Source organism: Brassica oleracea, chromosome C6 (assembly GCF_000695525.1).
Source record: "Brassica oleracea var. oleracea cultivar TO1000 chromosome C6, BOL, whole genome shotgun sequence".
Classification (NCBI taxonomy): Eukaryota; Viridiplantae; Streptophyta; class Magnoliopsida; order Brassicales; family Brassicaceae; genus Brassica; species Brassica oleracea.
This window is the reverse complement of record NC_027753.1, coordinates 23008129-23026630: the sequence shown is the minus strand read 5'-3', so window position 1 is coordinate 23026630 and position 18502 is coordinate 23008129. Positions and strand designations below refer to the sequence as shown.

Sequence of the window (18502 nt, the reverse complement as noted above, 5' to 3'; positions counted from 1 at the left end):
GTCTGATAGTGAAAACTGGATATGGAACTTACAAGCTGGTGAATAACGCTTTTGTGGATATGTATGCTAAAAGAGGAATCATGGATTCACTTTTGAAGGGATGATTGAGAAAGATGCGATCTCTGAAGATAGAAGACATCCAAGAATGGTTGAGATATATTCCATTTCCAAGGTTGATGAAACGATGCTTTTGATCAAAGAAGCTGGTTATTTACGGATATGAGTTTTGCACTCAATGACTTGGATAAGGAAGGCAAGGAGCTTTTGGTTTAGCTTACCATAGTGTGAAACTAGCTGTAGCGTTTGGTCAACTTGCTGTACCATCTGGAGCTCCGATTCGGATCATCAAGAACCTCCGTGTCTGTGGGGATTTTGCCACAATGCAATGAAGTGTATATCTAGAGTATATCTCAGGCATATCATCTTAAGAGATTCTAACTGCTTTCATCACTTTAGAGATGGAAACTGTTCTTGTGGAGACTATTGGTAAACATTTTGCATATAAGAAGAGACAAACTCGGAAAATTCTGCATTTTCTGTCTGCAACAATGGAGTCTACAAAGTTACAAACTTAACAAATCATACACTTTTGGAACTGCTAGTGCAAGGTGGTTGCAGAGGTCAATGAGGGTTCATAACCAGAACAATGCCAAAAAAAAGGAATTTAGATATCAACATCTGTGTAGAGAAGAAGCGGTCTCGTTAGACAAAGTAAGTTATTTCCTTGCATGTTCAGGGATTAAGCGATGACGCAATTCAACAGATGCACCAGCCAGTTCTACAAAGGAAGTAATTGCATTTTATCAGAGGAAAGTTGAAGAAGAGAAAGATAAGCATAGTGTTGTTGTCAATACCTTGAGCTGTGAAATCAAACAGTGGAGGAAGTGCTCTTCCATTAGGCAAGGATGCTCTCGGGTCTCTCAGATCATCGAAGAAGGGGTGTGCACATGCTTCAAGCTGAAACCATAGTTTAAGTAAAAGGAGTTAAAAGCCGCCATGCTCTAAAAAGGACAGAGATCCACTGGGATTGGTCTATCTTACCGCTGAGCATCTCAGGTTTGGTGAGTACTGGAGGAGTCTAGAGGCAAGATCCATTGCTTCTGGAGATACCTGTCTCCGGAAAATCTGAAAATAGAAAGTTGTAAGCAAAACATTACCGTTATCTGAAATTACTTATATATGTAATAAACCTTGTGCCATGGCTGAGCTTTGATCTGAGGGAACTTAAAATCATTGTAACGAGGATTCATGTTTCTGATCTCTTCTCTTGCTGGTGTTCCCAAAATCTGATTCACACAGAAAATTGCAGAACACAAACTCTGAGAATCTCTAACAGGAAAGGGAAACAAAAACCACAATATGTTTCTTTACCTTAATGATCTCAACCAATTGATCAACACTAGTCTCTCCAGGGAACAGAGGCTGTAGACATTAAAAGCAAGATACAATTGTCAGAGAAACTGTCTCAGATTAGAAGTTAGAAGAACCCATCAGAACAAAACATGTCTTACATGTCCAAGAAAAAGTTCAGCCATGACACAGCCAACAGACCACATATCGATGGCGGTTGTGTACTCAGTTACCCCAAATATGAGTTCAGGAGCTCTGTAATACCTTGAGCATATGTAAGATATATTGGGTTCTCCCGGAATCTGAAACCAAGAAGACATCACTTACTCAGTCACTACTCATGTTTTCTATAACATGCAGTGAAAATCAATAGAACCTACCAGCATCTTGGCGCTCCCAAAATCGCATACCTTCACCTCATGTGTAACATTATTGACCTGCCAAATGCATCACCATTAGATCAGAAAATGTATTATTACTAACCTCAAGAACAACGGAACCCGAACCAGCATCTGAATGCTCAGGCCTATGCTTACCAATAGATTCTGAGGTTTAATGTCACGGTGACACACTCCAACAACTCTATGTAGATAGTTCATTGCGCGGCAAATCTGGTTTATCAACAAACGTGAGAACAAGATTCACAAAAAAAACTTCAAGATCCCAAGTTCTTTAATATACCTGATATGTATAGAGCTGAATATAGATCAAGGGCATGTGTTGATTCATCTTGGTGTAAGATCTTGAAGAACGGTATATAGTCTCAGGTACATACTCAAGAACAAGGTTAAGATAAAGCTCATCTTTCTCAGTGGTGGAGAAGAAAGAATACTTGAGGTCAACAACATTAGGATGATCAAGCATCCGCATGATCTGAAGCTCTCTGTTCTTGTATCTCTTGTCTTGCAACACTTTCTTGATAGCTACTTTTTCTTCTGTCTCTAAGCACTTAGCCTATCATCATTTAAAAAAAAAAAACATGAACACATTTTCAAACAACAAGTAATCTTAGCCTTGAGATAATTTTGCTTTGGTTTAGTTATTACCTGAAAGACAACACCGAATGAGCCAGTGCCAATCACATGTTCAGCTCTGTACGAGATTGTCTTAATAAAAGAACGCATAAAAAGATCAGTTAGTTAAGATTATAAAAGAAAATTTAAACATTTTGACCTAAAAATAAAAATTAAAGAACACATAACAATCAAATTTTCATAACAATCTGAATAAGAACACATAACAATCATAACTGAAACCACCTTGTCTCTTTGATCGTTCAGACCCTTCTTTGTGGTGGTAATGATCCGACCAGACTCTGTCCCATTCCCCTTGATGATCCCACCGTCCTTATCCTTGTCGTCATCACCGATTCCCATCTCTTTTGGTAATGAATCAGAATCCTCTGTTTTAGAAACAGAGTCTTCTCGTGTAGTCTCTTCTATCTCTTCACAAATATGGTTAGGCTTCGATCTCGGCGTCTCGGTCTCTCCTACCTAAATAAGGAAAGCTTTTTGTTAAAAAAAACCCCAACATGCAGAAAGTACGTAAAGGAGGAAACATCTTTACGTTATCAGAAGAGACGAAACCGCGTCCAGAAGCGATACTCGTCAATCTACGCATCACATTCATCGTTTTGAGCCGAGTTTTTCCCCAGAGAAAAAATGACAAAATGGGCTTAACGAGAAAACACGAAGATGATGATGATGATGATTCACGGAGAAGAGAAAGAAAGAGAGAGAGACGACGACGGTGCCAACTTCTCTCTCCTTCTTCTCTACCTCCTCTTCCAAAGAAAAACAAAGTATGGATTTTTATTCATTACTGTGATTATATATAAACATATTTATAGAAAATTCATATCTACGGAGGAGCGGATATAGCTAACGAGAAAATAGGTGGCAAGATTGCTCGTTTAAGATCGGCCTTGATCTAACAATGGAGAACCAATCATTCTCACACCCTTGGTCGTATATGGCGATCATGGCCGTTTGTTGTTAGCTCTTTTAGTAAATCTAACGGTGGTGGTCGATGCGCGCGGAATGGCTCCTTTTCTTTCGGCCGTTTGTAATTTCAGCCAGAAAAAAAGAAGCAGTAGAAAAATACTATTATTTATTGACATCTAGGGCTAGTCCAAAAATAAACCATACCCTTAAATTTTTTCCAATATTTTCTGAAGATATTATGGAATCTTGATTAAAGAGGCTTTTGATTCCTGGCCCACCTTGAGTCAATTTTAGCCCATACTATGTTAGCGAAGGAGTAGCCCAACCTTTTCTTAATTTACTTTATCTGCTCCGCTTCGGGGATACTAGACTGTGTGACTTGAATTTGGAATCTTGACTAATGTCTAAAGAGTGGACCGATAGTCCGTTACGTCCACCATGTTAATTACTTAGGCCAACCCCAAACGCAGATTAGACAAGCAACAATAATTTAGTTCTTAAAAAGAATTGAATCCAAAACCAATGTGGATACACACTGAACTCCAAAAGATTACCACTAGGCCATGTTCAAAAATCCGGCTGCCAAACCTGTTAAATAGACACTTAAACGTTGTTCAGTGAAGAGTCGTGGTGATTTGCCCTAATTCACCCGAAAACTCGGATTTAAAAAAAAAAACATTTTTGTAATTTTAAGCTTATTATTGTTGAAATTCTATTATCGTTGAAAACGAAGTTAAAATGTAGAAAGTATGGTTTCTGGTTCGACACATGAGAGGAAAAAGATAAGGGTATTTTAGTAATTTTGCTTTCATTAAAAGAAAAAGGTGAAAATAGCAAAAAGAACTTGTAATCATGTTTGAACCCGCGACATCTTAACATTACAAGAAAAAAAGTTTTTCTCAGCGGACAGAAAACGCTATCTAACGATACGATAGCAGTTTATGAAGGATGTATAATCGTCCGTCGTAGTAGGTCAAACACATTAGATAGCGGTTTTTTGCATTGTTATCTTATTGTTATATATCATAGCGTTTTTCTGTATGCAATTAAATATTTTTTAATAGCGTGTCTTTATCATTATTATTTACATTAAATTTATTTATTTTAGAATTATTTATTTTAGAATTATTTATTTTAAAATTATTTATTTGTACGTTTAATAATTAAAAAACATAATAAATTATTTTTTATTAAACATTATAAATACATTTTGATAGAAGATAAGAATCAGTTTACACTTAACACTAAACCAAATGTTTTAAAAATTAAATCTAATCTAACCTAATTTTAATTAAGCCTAATCAAAACCTAATATTCTTGAGCCAGCCTCCTCACGAACTTCTCCATTCCTCGCCGCAAGCCCCATGACCACAACTTTTTCTCACGGCCACCAACTTCTCTGTCGCCTTCCCGCTGCAAGCCCCGTGACCACCACTCTGCTCCGACCACCAGCTTCTCTGTCGCCTCCTCGCCGCAAGCCCCATGACCACCACATCTGCTCACGACCACCAGCTTCTCCATCGCCTCCTAGCCGCAAACCCAATGACCACCACATCTGCTAACAATCGCCATTTCTTTCTCACTTTTAACGAGAACAGAAAACCAGATTTAAAAGAGAAATAGAGAGAGAGGTGACCAGTGGTGGTGAGAGAGACGGCGGCGAAAGGGAGAGATGGTGGTGGTCATGCATCTTCAGATCAGCGGTCGCTGGTTCGACTCCACCTTCAGATTCGTGTGTGTGTGAGGAGAGTGTTACAGAGAAAAGAGATGTGTGTTACATGAATCGTGTGTGTGTGTTTGAAACAGTGAGGGAGGTGTGTTTGAGACAGTGAGGGAGATGAGGAGAATGACACAGAGGAAGAGATCGATAGAGTCTAGAAGAAGGAAAATGAAAAGATGAATTCTTAGCCATTGGATTACAAATAATCAATGGTCAGAAATATTAATCCAAATTTTGAAGAATGGACCAATAAGAATGAAGGAGGAAGATCACAAAAGAGTGATTTTGAACCTTTAGATCAAAACTAATCAAAGGCCCAAAATAAAACTAATAAAAATTATCTTTTCATTTATCTATAATCATCTTTTTGTGTTGTTTTTTATTTAATGGTTTTATTTTTATTTTTGAATTGTATAAAGTAAATTTGAAATATTATACATAGTTTGAGATATATATTATAGAAATTATATTTTATTTAAAGTTTGAGGTTTAATGTTTGTATACTACGATATATGTTAAAGTACGTGGTTTAGGGTTTATGTTGTTAAAGTTTGATTAGAGATATAAGGCTTGTGTTTTGAAAGTTATATATTAAGATTAAAAAGAGTAAATTTTGAGTTTATATTTAAGATCTGAAGTTATAGTATGAGAATATTAGAGTTTTACGTTGTGTTTATAGTTTAGGGATTAAAAACTTATTTAGGGTTTGAAGATTCAAAAAGCTTAATATAGCATTTCATTATATCTGCTATTAAACATACGCTATCATGATAGCGTTTCCGAATATACCACTCTATCATAACGTTTCTAAATATACAAACGCTATTTAAATTTAGGGGGTATGTCAACCATAGCAGAAATGCAAAAAACGCTATACTCTAGTACTATCAAAACGATTTTTTTCTTGTAGTATAACACAATAACCTAAACTGCTGGACCACTGTAAATCCTCAGTATTGTTTTACCATTAGATATATATGTAATAAAAACACATAATAACTTCTCGATAATCTCCGACAATTTCATAAACTCCATTAAGCCATATCCAAATGTACGTACAACGCCGAACAAGTTTCAGAATAAGGGCTACCACCGTTGGTTGCCCAAAAAGTGTTGATATAAACCAGTGTTTTGAAAACCAGAACAGACCAGTCGGACCGTGACTTGGCTTTCTAACCGGTTTCAGTTTGTAATAAAAGCCGGATTTGAATTAAACGAGCAAATTTAGTTAAAAAAACCGGTGAAACTCGTTAAAACCGGTGACCCGGTTCGACATTAAAATCTGTTTTTTTTTTCAAATTCAAGTAAAAAAAAATAAAATAACTACAAATTTTGAAAAGATTTCATAAATAAAATCATATTATTTTTTAAATATATATCTAAATAAATTATTATTCATTATATTTTATATTATTGTAAAAGTTTTCATTTTATTTTCATATTTTTTTAGATTCTAACAATGATATAAAATTTTATAAAGATAATGTTATAGTTATACATATATATATAGTTACCTAATCTAAAATTAAGTCAAAATTTAAAATCCGGTTGAAGCGGTTGGACTGGTCCAACCGATGAACCAGACACAATGTCGAGTTGATGTCTGATCTGGTTTTCAAAACATTGATATAAACAGATATTTTGTGGTAAACATGTTAAAAGAGATAAACAGATCTCTTAACCAGGTAAAAACCATTAGTAAAAAAAACAGGTAAAAAGTATATAAACTTACTAGTTGGTCCATTTCTTGAGGTACTTTTGTGTGCATTGCATGGATGATATATGAGTGTGAGTGCAACTGTATATTCATGCACTCATGAGCTTCAACATTAAATAAAAGGTCTCTCGAATAGATGGTCCAACTTTCCTTTCACAATACAGAACATACTTTACCAAGAAAACAATTTCAGATAATATTCGCAACTAGTTTTAGAAGTTTGAGAGTGTTCTAAATGAAATAATAAGAAATTCCTAACAATAACTTACTGTTTCATCAAGCGCTATTTGATTGAATAAAAAACGAAATTACATTTTCATCAGCAATAATCCAAAGTCAAAGCATCCAAAACTAAGGAGGTGTTATTGAATAGAGAATTAGAATTACATAATAGAATTAGAGTTTGATCGTACTTCAGTGGAATTTGATGATTCCACTATAATGCAAGGGGATTTAGTGGGTATTTTAATAACTGTTATGGAACTTTTTGTTTCTAAAATTAGTCGGTATTTTTAAATTGTTAGGTAATTAAGATGTGATGAACTTTTACGAAAAAAAAAAAAAAACTGGTTTTAATCACCTTGAACTCATGATGTCGTCTCTTATCTTCACACTTATTAAAACGCTAATTTGGATCTGCATATCCCTAATATGACCGAAACAGCTCTAAGCTTGAGGAACAAGAGATTTTGCACGTCCCAATTATATGGGTTTTGACCTCGACAAGGGCTTAAAGCTTGAGTTTAGGGTTAGAAGAGGTGAACTGAGGTACATGGGTTTGGGGATTAACGGAGAATAGACTTCATCGAATTTGTCTACGTCTTCTTTTATCTGGGATTAAAACCTAACCCAAAAAGATTTTCGATGAGGATCTCCTGCTGTTGGAGGAGAATGGTGAAATTTTTTTTTTTAATGAAATTCAAAATCCAAGCCAGAAGTGTTGGATTTTGTTAACGCTTATTTCTCCTACAAAAAGTAGATCATATTCCACTCAAATAAGATTCTAATAAAATCCGGTGGATATTGAATAACAAGTGATTCTAATTCTATATGATAAATTCTCGATCCAATAACCCGGATTTCATTTCAGATTTAGAGTCCATCAAACTCTATTAAATTTCCCCATCCAATAACACCCCCTGAAACTTTTTGTTCTTTGTTGATTGTTTTTTTTTCAAATTAAATATTGAGTAAATACCCGAACCGTAACACCAGGAAGTCCTGACAAAGATGAGGTTCGTTCTTGACTCAATCCACACACACTGACACACACCGTCCCATTTCACCTCAGTTGCTATCACAATGAAGAGCAGCTTTAATCTTCTGAATGGTACACGATATCAGATTATTAACAGTCTCTACTGATTCCACCGTCAGCTTAGCCGTAGGCAAACTATTCACCAGTATCTGAAACGCTACCGTTAGCAACGACCCTCCTTCCGCCATGCACCCACCGTTACCGTTACGTTCCTCTAATCGTTGCGGAGCGTTAGGGAGAATAGCGAATCCTGAGGGAAGTAGCGCCACGTAAGCAGAATCTCCACCGTTCATCACAGTTTGCATTGCCGGAATATCAACAGGCGCGTACACCACAACGGCTCCTGCAGCGTCTATGCTCGTCTCCTGTAGTATCAGCATACTACTCTGATTCGCATTTATTGCCTGCAAACAAAATAATATTAATAAATACAGGGGTAAATTGTGATTAGAATATAAAGCAAAAAAACAATAAAAAAAAAAGATAATGTGATGTCGATAGTGTCACCGTCAGAGAAAAGGTCAAAAGTGTCTTTTAATAAATTTGACTTTCAACTTCCCCATACTTCCAAATGTTAAGATTTGTCACTTTCTAATCACACAGCGACAAGATTCATATGACTGAATCATCCTATGGGGTCACGTAACACAAAGTCCATTCACATTACAGCTACTATAGGATAAACATTAAATGCCTACAAAAACCCGGTATAGCTAACTGAACCCAAACCAAACCGAATTAATGCATAGAGTATAGATAAGCTTACGGTGGCGCGGAGCAAGGAGATAGAGTTTGAATGGTCATGGCCTTTAGCGATATGGGCCATCTCTTGCATGGGCCCACCGTTGGATAAGATATCCCACTCAGATCTCAGCCGTTCATTCCCTAAGAAATCAAACAGCCGCTTTGGAGAAACGGGCATCCAAACGGAAGTCGCAGCGTTTAAAACGATTCCAGGCGGTTCACCAGGATCGTTCACACTTTTCCTAGTCATAATCCTAACGTCTTCGTCGACGTTACCGACGTTGAGTTTGCTCCATTTCTGCAGCGACGATGCACAAACGCCCCCGCAGAAATTATCAGTCATCCTCCTTGCTAGCTTCAACATGCTCTTCCTCCCATTACAGCTAATGGCTGTGCATATTATAACAAACGTTGAAACATATTAACAAATAAAGTTATGTTAGTTTTCTAATGAACAGCGTTTTAGAGTGCTTACGTGTTGGGCTACGTGAAGGAGAAACAGTGGAGGACATGAGAATAGTGAGGCATTCACATTGGCGTTGTAACGCAGCCATCCAACGCTGTGCACCAAACGCTAGACCGCAGCTGAGTAACGGGCGGTATAAGCGGTGGATGCGGTTCTCGTCGTACTCTGTGTGCTCGATCCACGTTACCTGTGATAAACTATGTTAGTGTTTGTTTATAAAATAAGTGTTGGGTTTGATGCACGATCCAAGGGCACAGAACTCGAAGATATTTTAGATGCTTCTGATCAATAAAGTATTGTACCTGCATGATATATTAGTTAAGTAATGTTTATAAACCCTATGCTTAAGAAACCTTTATTATATACTACATGACTATAATACAGTTTCTTGGACAAGCCAAAAAGCCTTGCATGTGGTACATAGAGAAGTCTGACACTATTACAAGATTAGGGTAAATCAGAACATGAAGAATAGTTATAATCAGTTGTGTTACCTTAGAGTATCCATTGGCCATGTCTTGTACGAGGCAACCCGATGGTAACCTTCTACAGCTTGAAGAAGATCCTTCTCTTATGGAATCAATTGAGACATCTACCACTGCCCAAACACCTTCCGCGTGCTGCTTACAGAACCTCAAGAACGAGACTTGTCGCACAGGCACGAGCGGAGACAACAGTTGAAGCTCTGCGTGCATCTAAAGTTTAACCAAAAACAAATGTTTAGAAAAAACTAATAGAAAGCCCCATTTTATCATTAGATGACTTGAGTTTTGTTGTATAAGTACCAGATGAAGTGCACCGTTTCGTGTCCCTCCCATGCCACTAGAGATAATCTCTGTGGTTGATGTTCTTGAGATCATAGATGGAAACATCTCCGCCCATCGTTCCTATCAAAACACAATCAATAATGTTAACATTTTGTTATACATAACGCATATGGTAACAACTAAGTGTTTAGTTAACTAACCGAGTCCATCAAGGTTTCAACGAGTGCTAAGCTATTGATGATAACGTTTCCAGTTTCTTTAGAAGCTTCAGACACAAACCCATCTTGCTTCGGTCCAACAACACGACTGAAACTTGTGTCGTACTCTTCCTTGTTAAGCATTTCAAACCCAGTCTCCGAGCTCCGAACCCAAAGCGGCTCGTGTCTCCGAGCCATCTTCACAAGCTCCTCCATTGCCCCAAGAGCCAAGTCCAGATACCTCGACCTCTGATCAAAATCACTAACCGGTGGTTGACGGTTAACCGTAGCTAAACCGGTATCATTCGAAATCTCAAATCTCGGAGAAGCTTGAGGCAACGAGGGAGATGAGAGAGAGAAACCACCACCGGATCCAACTCCAACACCGAGGAGGAGTGATGAGTCCGGTACATGATGTGAACCGGAGGGAGACCGGCCAAAGAATTTACCGGTTAAGGCGCAGACCCGGTCTAACTCGTCTTTGAGACGCGAGTTTTCGATACGAAGGTGTTGCTCTTCCATGGAGACCTCGCCGGGAACGGCTGGTCCGCCGCAGTTACTGCACATAGGGTTCCTCATGGCTTCGCGTACGGACATGTTCTCAGCTCGAAGCTTGTCGTTCTCTTGCCTCAACAAAGCATTCTCATGTCGTTCGATTTGAGTCTAAAGAAAAAAAAACAAAATCAGCTAAAAAGAAACAAACTTTTCAGACAACAAAGAAGAAGAAGAAGACAGAAACCTTCATCTGAGTACGGCGGTTCTGGAACCAGAACTTGACTTGACGTGGATCTAAGTTAAGTCTACGGCTGAGATCAAGACGCTGTTTCTCGTCGGGATGTGCACACTCCTTGAACACCCTGAAAGCGAAGATTGAAGTCATCAAGAAGAGATTTTTTTTTGTGAGGGGTTGAAGAATAAAGAGTATAATTACGATTCGAGGTCTTGTATTTGTTTAGCAGTGTGGCGGTGGTAACGTTTCTTCTTCCTCGGAGGTTTATCTCCGGTTTCGAGATCGTCGCCGGAGGCTGCTTCAGCGTTATCGCTCTCAGATCTGCTTTCTGCATCTTCTCCTCCTCTACTCTTATTACGAGTTACATTCGTCTCGAACGTCTCTCCGTTTACTCCATTCGTTTGCTACCAAACACACAGAGAATGTAACTAAAGCTAAGTAGAACAACAACAAGGAACAGGGTTTGTGAGCTTACGAGTCCAAGAGAGAGACCGTTGGAGGAGAAGGGACGAGAGTGAGGCATGGTGGCTGCGGCGGGGAAAGAGACGTGGTCACTGTACGGAACATCGGAGATTCTATCTCCGGAAGAACCGTCGCCGAGATAACCGTTAAAATTCATGAGAATTCGATTAGGGTTGTAATGAAAGATGGGAACTTTAAGAATCAGCAGGAATCCGCCATGGATGAAGAAGATGAGAAGAGAGCCCTAACTGTTAAAAAGCTTTTGTCGCTTTGGTGCATGTCCACGAAAAAGAAAGATAGAGAGAGAGAAGATAATAAATGAGAAATGAAAAAGGACAACAGAAACGACAATAAAAGGAAGATAGGAAAAGGGTAAAAGGGGAAATGAGTAGATGTGGAGTCATGGAAAGCCTTACAAGTTATATATTTAACCCATTTTGAAAAGTTGGGTTTGACTCTTTGACATTATAAACCTTTTGCTATAAAAGTCCACTTCAATCCAGGCTTACTCTTTTGCAGTTGCCCCCAAAAAAAAAAAACTACAGATTTGCTTCGTTTCTCGAGCTGTTTATTTGTCGAATTCATTATCTTCCGACACGTTTCTTCACGATGGATTTTGTTGCACTGCAAATCTGTGATGGGTTTTCTTCATAGTGAACAAGAGGTTATATAACGTCAATATGAGCAAATGTTTCATAATTCCTAGTGCGACGTATCATTTGTCATTTTACTTTTGAAAACATTATATGAAAAGATTTTTAAAAATATTAATCTCAGCGCGGTATCAAACTAAGGGTCTAACTGGTGTAATCGCAGCGGTTGCGGTTGCGAGAGTTTGCGGATGCAGGTGGTTGCGGGTTTAAGCAGTTTTAAGAAATTTGTACGACTGGTATTGCGGTTAGAAATTGGTGCGTTTGCGTGATACTTATGACTGGTTAACCACTAAATACAATAGCGGTTAAATAATAAATTAACAATATTTCTATTTTATATAATTATAAAAATATTAAACATCTTAATATTATAATAAATATAAAAATCATATTTTTAATTTTTTAAAATTATAGAAAATATTTTTTATTTTGAAAATTTATAATAAAAATTAAAACATAATAGACATATTTTAGTATTTCTATTATTTCAATTAAAAAGAATTATTTTTATTTTTATTTTTGTATTTCTATTATTTTTAAAAATCACCCTTCCGCAACCGCCAACTATAGCTGGAACCAGCTTTTGAATTTAAGAGGTTTAGAACGGTTTGAAGCAGTGTAAAATGATTTGAGTGATTGTTGCAAAACACCAACAACCGCCACCAACCACAAAAGCTATGTTTGCGGGTGGTAGCTGAAAAACCGGTCACGCGTTTATGATTTTGTGGTCTATGGTCTAGAATCAAATGAGATTAATAAACTATAGGAGTATATTCTAAAATATAGAACACCAAAAAACATGTTCTCGAATTTGGTGGAGTACAGGGGTGGGTAGATTTAATGGCACATTTTCCAAATTTGGTGGATTCATAACTCTATGGCTTGTGAGTTTTAAGTAAATACATGGAGTTATTGCGATGCTACCTAAGACCCATTATAAAAAAAGGCAAAATCATTTTATATATAGTTCGATTAATAATGGACCGTTTCACCTTAGAATAATACCTTTACTTACTCAAAATACCAATCGACCATAGAAAACCAATAGGTTGTTTACATAAAGTAATGTGTCCAGTTTCTATTTTTGTTCGAATCTTGAAAAACTCCCTTGAATATTTTTCTGCATTGGACAAAAATAGATAAAGATAAACCACTAAACGTGTACACATAGAAAACAACTTAGAGAAATGCATAGAGAAGAAATACATATGATTAATGATATTATACAAGACGAGAATTGGTACGATAAAAATTATAACACCTTACAGATTACAGAACACAACTTGTACCCTCAAGCGATGACTTAGAAAGAGTTATCTCAGTTGATGATGAAACTTATATAAATTCAACTATTAATAATGAAAGGTAGCTATCAAAATTAAATATCAAAAGTTCTTTGAAACTAGAAATTCAAAATTTCACACTTACTAGTCCACATGATGCGTCATGCCGACATCCAAATCTTGGTTTTGCAGTTTTCGAGATTGTACTTATTTATTTAAAAAAGACCATGCCGTTTCTATGATTATCTATGTAAATCAGAAAGAGCCCTGACTTGTAGAGTGACATCTGGCCCTAACCATCGTATAATTTACAAAGTTTAAGCTGTTGACAAAGTGAAACTGATATTAGTTGGGGAGATGAGATATGAGTCCCCACATGCGTAGAAAAAATGTTCTCATAATTGATACTGGCCCATGGAACCAAGTGTGTACTTAGAAGTTTGACCATATTCACTTTCAATGTGAGTTCCATGCATTGTCAGATTCACACTTAGGATTTGATTCAAAGTCCAATGATTGATACTTCAAAGAAGCTTAGAAATTAAAAGTCAAGAAAACAAAGGCAGTAACAAATAGAGCAGAGATGATTGTCTAGACATATATCTAACAAATAACTAAAACCAAAGCAATCTTTCATAAACATCTTTATAACCTTGGAATAGACCAGTCACCAGTGCCTCTCGGGTTAGCCAAACAGATGAAGTCCATCTCAATGGTTTCTTCCAGCTCTGGCATGATACTCATGTTTAAGAAGGTTGGCTCTCAACATCATTGACCTGACATCTCTATCGAACTCGTTACCCATCTGAAGCACCTTTTGGAAAGTTGCATTCCTCTGATCAGCGTGCCTTGCATAGAGGATTTTGTTGTGAGAATCAATCCGTGCCTGTCGGGAATGGAAAAAAAGGGTTTAATGGTTTCGAAATGACAGTAATAAGACAAAGTTTCTATATTGAAACAGAACGAACCTGTATCTGGTTGTCTGTTATCAAGGCTTCCAGTTCCTTCTCTAGACCAGAGACACTCGTCTTGAACGCATCAGCCATCCTACTCAAATCAACAGAAACAAATGGCAGTGTGTACTGGATCAACGCCTTCTTCCTTATCTGATCATAGAGTGTGTCGACGTGATCATGAAGATGGATGTCCAGCAGCAGATTCGCTCTGAGACTTCCGAGATACTCCAGACAAGAAGCATAGCGGCTGCCAACAAGAGAAGTTAAACATGAGATTTGATAGGAGAAAAAGGTTCATGTCGTTGTGATAGATAAGAATTTGGAGAAGTCTTCATAAGCAAGACGATATAGAATTCAACATAACCCACGGTTCAGTGAGTTGGTCAGAGCCAATGGTTAGAATAAATACTGATAAAATGGACAAGAGTTTGTAAGAAACATGTTAGACAAGAGTTTTGCATGAAACATGTTACCTTGAATAGAAATCGTTAATAAGCTCCCTCACTTCGGGTACTAGCTCCAAGAAATCCCGGAAGTTGATGTTGTCAATCACTTTTGCCTGTCACATAAGATTAGGGAGTTATGGATCAAGGGAAAATGAAACCAAAAACTGACAACTAATGAGAAAAATCTTAAAGGGATAAATGCCTTCAATTCTGATCGATCAAAGCTAGCCAGTGCACAAAGTCCTCCATAGGTTGCAACGTCTTGAGGAGCAATGACCTCGTTATATGAATTCCCAAGTTCTGGACTAACATCCAAAAACTGCACAAGACAAAATCCAAGTCCAACGATTAGACATCAATAAGATCTTGAGCTTTAGAAAACGACAATTCGACAGACCTTACGAGCAGCGAGCTTATACTTCTTCAGCTCCAAGTGAGCCAATCCAGAAGCACATCGGAGTTTAGCAGCTACAATAGGGTCAAGGGTTTCAGGGTTCTGCTCTGCCTTGTTCACGTAGCTTGACACATGAGTGAACTGTCCCATCTCGATGCTCACAAGAATGGCGTTCATACACATGTGAATAATGTGCTTAGCCGTGGTGCAGTAGTCTCGTGTTCGAACATAGTTCTTGAAAGCATCACTGAGCAAACCACAAGCATAGTAGAAGTCACCAAAATCATTATGACCCATTCTGATGCTTTCCTTGATCAGATTAGTCTGCATAATCAAGACAGTAGATGAAATCACTATTTACACAATTACAGAGTCAAACAAGCGTTTAGATAAAGCACTAAGCAGCACGTAAACAACGCTACTTCAATCTCTTGAGTAATAATTTGAGAAACAACATCATAAAAGCCAGTAGTAGAGAATCATCGTTAATAGACAACAATGAACAAATTCTGATGCTTTCCTTGATCATATTTGTCGGTATAATCAAAACAGAAGAATCGCTGCTTATGTAATTACATAACCAAGCAAACAAATTATCAGAAAAGAACTATAGAAACACACTAAGCAGCACATAAACAACACACATACTCAATTATATAAGTAATGAAGTGAAACAATATCATAAACAATCAGCGGTAGAGAAACATGAACCCATTCTGATGCTTTCCTTAAACGTTTGTATTATCAAATAGAAGATGAATCTATAGTTCTGCAAGTAAACGAATCACCAGAAAAAAAGAGCCACGCACACACTAAGCTACACAGAAACAACACTACATACTTCATTGTCTAAGTAATGATTCACCAGAAAAGAGCGATGCAAACACACTAAGCAGCACATAAACAACACCACATACTTCATTACCTAAGTAATGAACTGAGAAACAGCATCATAAGCAATCAGCAGTAGAGAGTCATCGTTATACAGATAACCATGAACCCATTCTGATGCTTTCCTTGAACGTTTGTATAATCAAATAAAAGATGAATCTATAGTTATTCAAGTAAACGAATCACAAAAAACGAGCCATGCAAACACACTAAACAGCACATAAACAACACTACAGACCTCATTCTCTAAGTAGTTAATTGAGAAACAACATTAAAAATCAGCAGTATAGAGTCATAATTAACAGATGAGCTATTCTGATGCGGTCCTTAAACGTTTGTATAACCAAATAGAAGATGGATTCATAGTTCTGCAAGCAAATGAATCTCCAGAAAAAAGAGCTACGCAAACACACTAAGCAGCACATAAACAACACTACACTGAGAAACAGTATCATAAACAATCAGCAGTAGAGAGACATCGTTATACAGGTAACCATGAACTCATTCTCAATTTCTCATATGCTTTCCTTAAGCGTTTTGCATAATCAAATATAATATATATCTATAGTTCTGTAAGCAAGCGAACTACGCCTACACTAAGCAGCACAAAAAACACACCGCATACTTCATTCTCTAAGAATCTAATATAAACAGAATCATCAAAATCAGCAGTAGAGAGTCACAACAAGCGATTTACCCGATACGAACTGAGCTCGTTCTCAAGCCTTCCTTTCTTCTGCTCAGCACGACGATCTACACTTTCACACCAAGCCGAATCCATCTTGTACTTATCCCCAAGCCTCCCGTTGATCCTGTTAACCACGTCTCTGAACAACTGCGTGTTCTCTCCCTTCTTGATCTCGTCGTAAGCCATCCTCAACGCTTCGAGCTGCATCGTCTGGTTTCCGCCGCAATGGCTTGCGATGAAGAGTAATCGCATGATCTTCGTTCGTCCTTTGTACAGCGACGCGTAAGCTTCGATGTCGAGAGGTTCGCCGCTTATAATAGGTCTCCGATTAGATGTTTCTTCGCCTCCTCCGTTAGTGCACATCTCCATCATCAGTCCGCTTGATTCTTCGTCGCGCTCCATCGATTCGTCGAGATTTAGGGTTTTTCTTTTTTGCTCTGCTCAGAAGTTATTTGAGCTTCCTTTGAGTTTCTTCTCTCTTCTGATCGGAGGGACTGATTATTAATTTTGTATTAAGTAGAGAAATATACGTCGGTCCGGTTTAGGCCCATCTCAATATAATAGTTGGGTTTTGAATTTTCTTTTCTTTTAACACACTTAGTTGGGTCCTTAATAGCGGAAATTTGATAGTCATCTAAAACTCATGGGACAGAGACTTGTGTTTCAGTATAATGTATCTGCAGTGAATCCAGATTATTTGTATCATCGTTTACGCAAGTGTTTTTCAAACTTACCTAAGATTTTCTTCTTCTAATTTCTCCCAAATAACATTTGAAAAAACAAAAGAAATGGAGTACAACGGAATGTAAAGGCAGGAAACGTGGATTGCTTTGTATGGGGAATGAGAATGTGAATTTTGGGGGAAATATTTGTTTATACTCCCCCTCTTCCTAGATATTAAGAAGATATTGAGATGTTTGCATAGAAACACAATATATTAAGAAAACTACTTTTTATCTCATTAAAACTATAAATTAACGGTATTCAACCAATTACAAAATAGACTATTAAAATATGATTGAGTACACAGTTTTTAATAAAGTAAAAATTACCTAGAAAAATGAAAATATCTTATATACTGGAACATCAAAATTCTATAAAACATCCTACTTTTAGGAACAAATGGAGTATATGATTCATAAAAGAAATTATAGATAATTTTAAAATATTTTATAAGATTTATTTAACATAATTTTGTCTTATGTTTGCCTTTAACATTATTAATAATAATAATAGTTTTTCGAAATTATATTTTATTTATTGAAAATATGTAATTTTAATTAGGTGCAGAAAATATCTCTTCTCATTTAAGAAAGTGTGGTTTTCAAATATTCTACCAGGAAGTGTATTTTCCAATTTCAAACTATAAATAGAGTAATTTTCATCTTATCCCTATTTAATATCTTCCTATTTTCACTGGATTTGTGTTTTATAAATCTGTCCAAACATTTATACTTCGGATTTTTTTTTTTATAAATATATATAGTGTCCAATTTGTTTCCACTAATGGCTAGTGTTAAAATTAACCTTATTACTAGACCCTGATCCGCGCGCCCGCGCGGATATGAATTTTCGATTTTTGGTTATTTATTTAACTAAATGATGTATTATATTCACCAAGTAAATAATTTTTTGGCATCTTAAACCATCTATTTATGATGAATATTCGATATCATATACAAAATTGAACAAATAGACGTAATTAGAGAATTGTAGACGATATATAAAAACAATGGTTATTAATGTAAAATATGAAGAAATATTATATCATGACTTAGTATGGCATAAAAGATTATAAATTAGCTATACATGTTTAAAGAAAATAAAATGATTTTTA

The 18502-nt window shown here is 36.7% G+C and overlaps 3 protein-coding genes across 3 annotated transcripts; all 3 read right to left on the bottom strand.

Annotated features, from left to right (window-relative positions):
* Positions 1-504: 504 nt before the first annotated feature.
* Positions 505-3404, bottom strand: LOC106296878 (shaggy-related protein kinase beta). The gene is made up of 12 exons (XM_013733119.1): positions 2917-3404; positions 2610-2843; positions 2397-2456; positions 2032-2304; positions 1887-1961; positions 1731-1787; positions 1512-1652; positions 1372-1422; positions 1191-1286; positions 1042-1125; positions 855-957; positions 505-778 (listed from the first exon to the last, which is right to left on the bottom strand). Exons 1-12 carry the CDS (start codon positions 2977-2979, stop codon positions 717-719), a joined length of 1299 nt encoding a protein of 432 aa, XP_013588573.1. The 5' UTR covers positions 2980-3404; the 3' UTR covers positions 505-716.
* A 4388-nt stretch (positions 3405-7792) lies between these two features.
* LOC106300653 (homeobox-leucine zipper protein HDG1) lies at positions 7793-11668 on the bottom strand. Its single transcript, XM_013736847.1, has 9 exons — positions 11368-11668; positions 11094-11296; positions 10902-11019; positions 10166-10825; positions 9984-10085; positions 9693-9893; positions 9208-9385; positions 8755-9122; positions 7793-8392 (listed from the first exon to the last, which is right to left on the bottom strand). The coding sequence occupies exons 1-9, from the start codon at positions 11509-11511 to the stop codon at positions 8018-8020; spliced, it is 2349 nt and encodes a 782-aa protein (XP_013592301.1). The 5' UTR covers positions 11512-11668; the 3' UTR covers positions 7793-8017.
* A 2118-nt stretch (positions 11669-13786) lies between these two features.
* On the bottom strand, positions 13787-17167 carry LOC106296374 (COP9 signalosome complex subunit 1). Its single transcript, XM_013732499.1, has 6 exons — positions 16675-17167; positions 15090-15410; positions 14895-15011; positions 14720-14805; positions 14259-14493; positions 13787-14176 (listed from the first exon to the last, which is right to left on the bottom strand). The coding sequence occupies exons 1-6, from the start codon at positions 17065-17067 to the stop codon at positions 14000-14002; spliced, it is 1329 nt and encodes a 442-aa protein (XP_013587953.1). The 5' UTR covers positions 17068-17167; the 3' UTR covers positions 13787-13999.
* Between the last annotated feature and the right edge of the window lie 1335 nt (positions 17168-18502).

Excerpts from the sequence above, each read along its gene's own strand:
- LOC106300653 (XM_013736847.1), bottom strand. The coding sequence starts at position 11,511 with ATGAATTTTAACGGTTATCTCGGCGACGGTTCTTCCGGAGATAGAATC. Across the intron at positions 10,826-10,901 it reads ACCGCCGTACTCAGATGAAG|ACTCAAATCGAACGACATGA; the intron begins GTTTCTGTCTTC and ends TTTTTTCTTTAG. Across the intron at positions 9,894-9,983 it reads GAAACGGTGCACTTCATCTG|ATGCACGCAGAGCTTCAACT; the intron begins GTACTTATACAA and ends GTTAAACTTTAG.
- LOC106296878 (XM_013733119.1), bottom strand. The coding sequence starts at position 2,979 with ATGAATGTGATGCGTAGATTGACGAGTATCGCTTCTGGACGCGGTTTC. Across the intron at positions 2,305-2,396 it reads CATTCGGTGTTGTCTTTCAG|GCTAAGTGCTTAGAGACAGA; the intron begins GTAATAACTAAA and ends AAATGATGATAG. Across the intron at positions 1,287-1,371 it reads AATTGGTTGAGATCATTAAG|ATTTTGGGAACACCAGCAAG; the intron begins GTAAAGAAACAT and ends TGTGTGAATCAG.
- LOC106296374 (XM_013732499.1), bottom strand. The coding sequence starts at position 17,067 with ATGGAGCGCGACGAAGAATCAAGCGGACTGATGATGGAGATGTGCACT. Across the intron at positions 15,411-16,674 it reads ACGAGCTCAGTTCGTATCGG|ACTAATCTGATCAAGGAAAG; the intron begins GTAAATCGCTTG and ends TTGATTATGCAG. Across the intron at positions 14,806-14,894 it reads TTGATCGATCAGAATTGAAG|GCAAAAGTGATTGACAACAT; the intron begins GCATTTATCCCT and ends CTTATGTGACAG.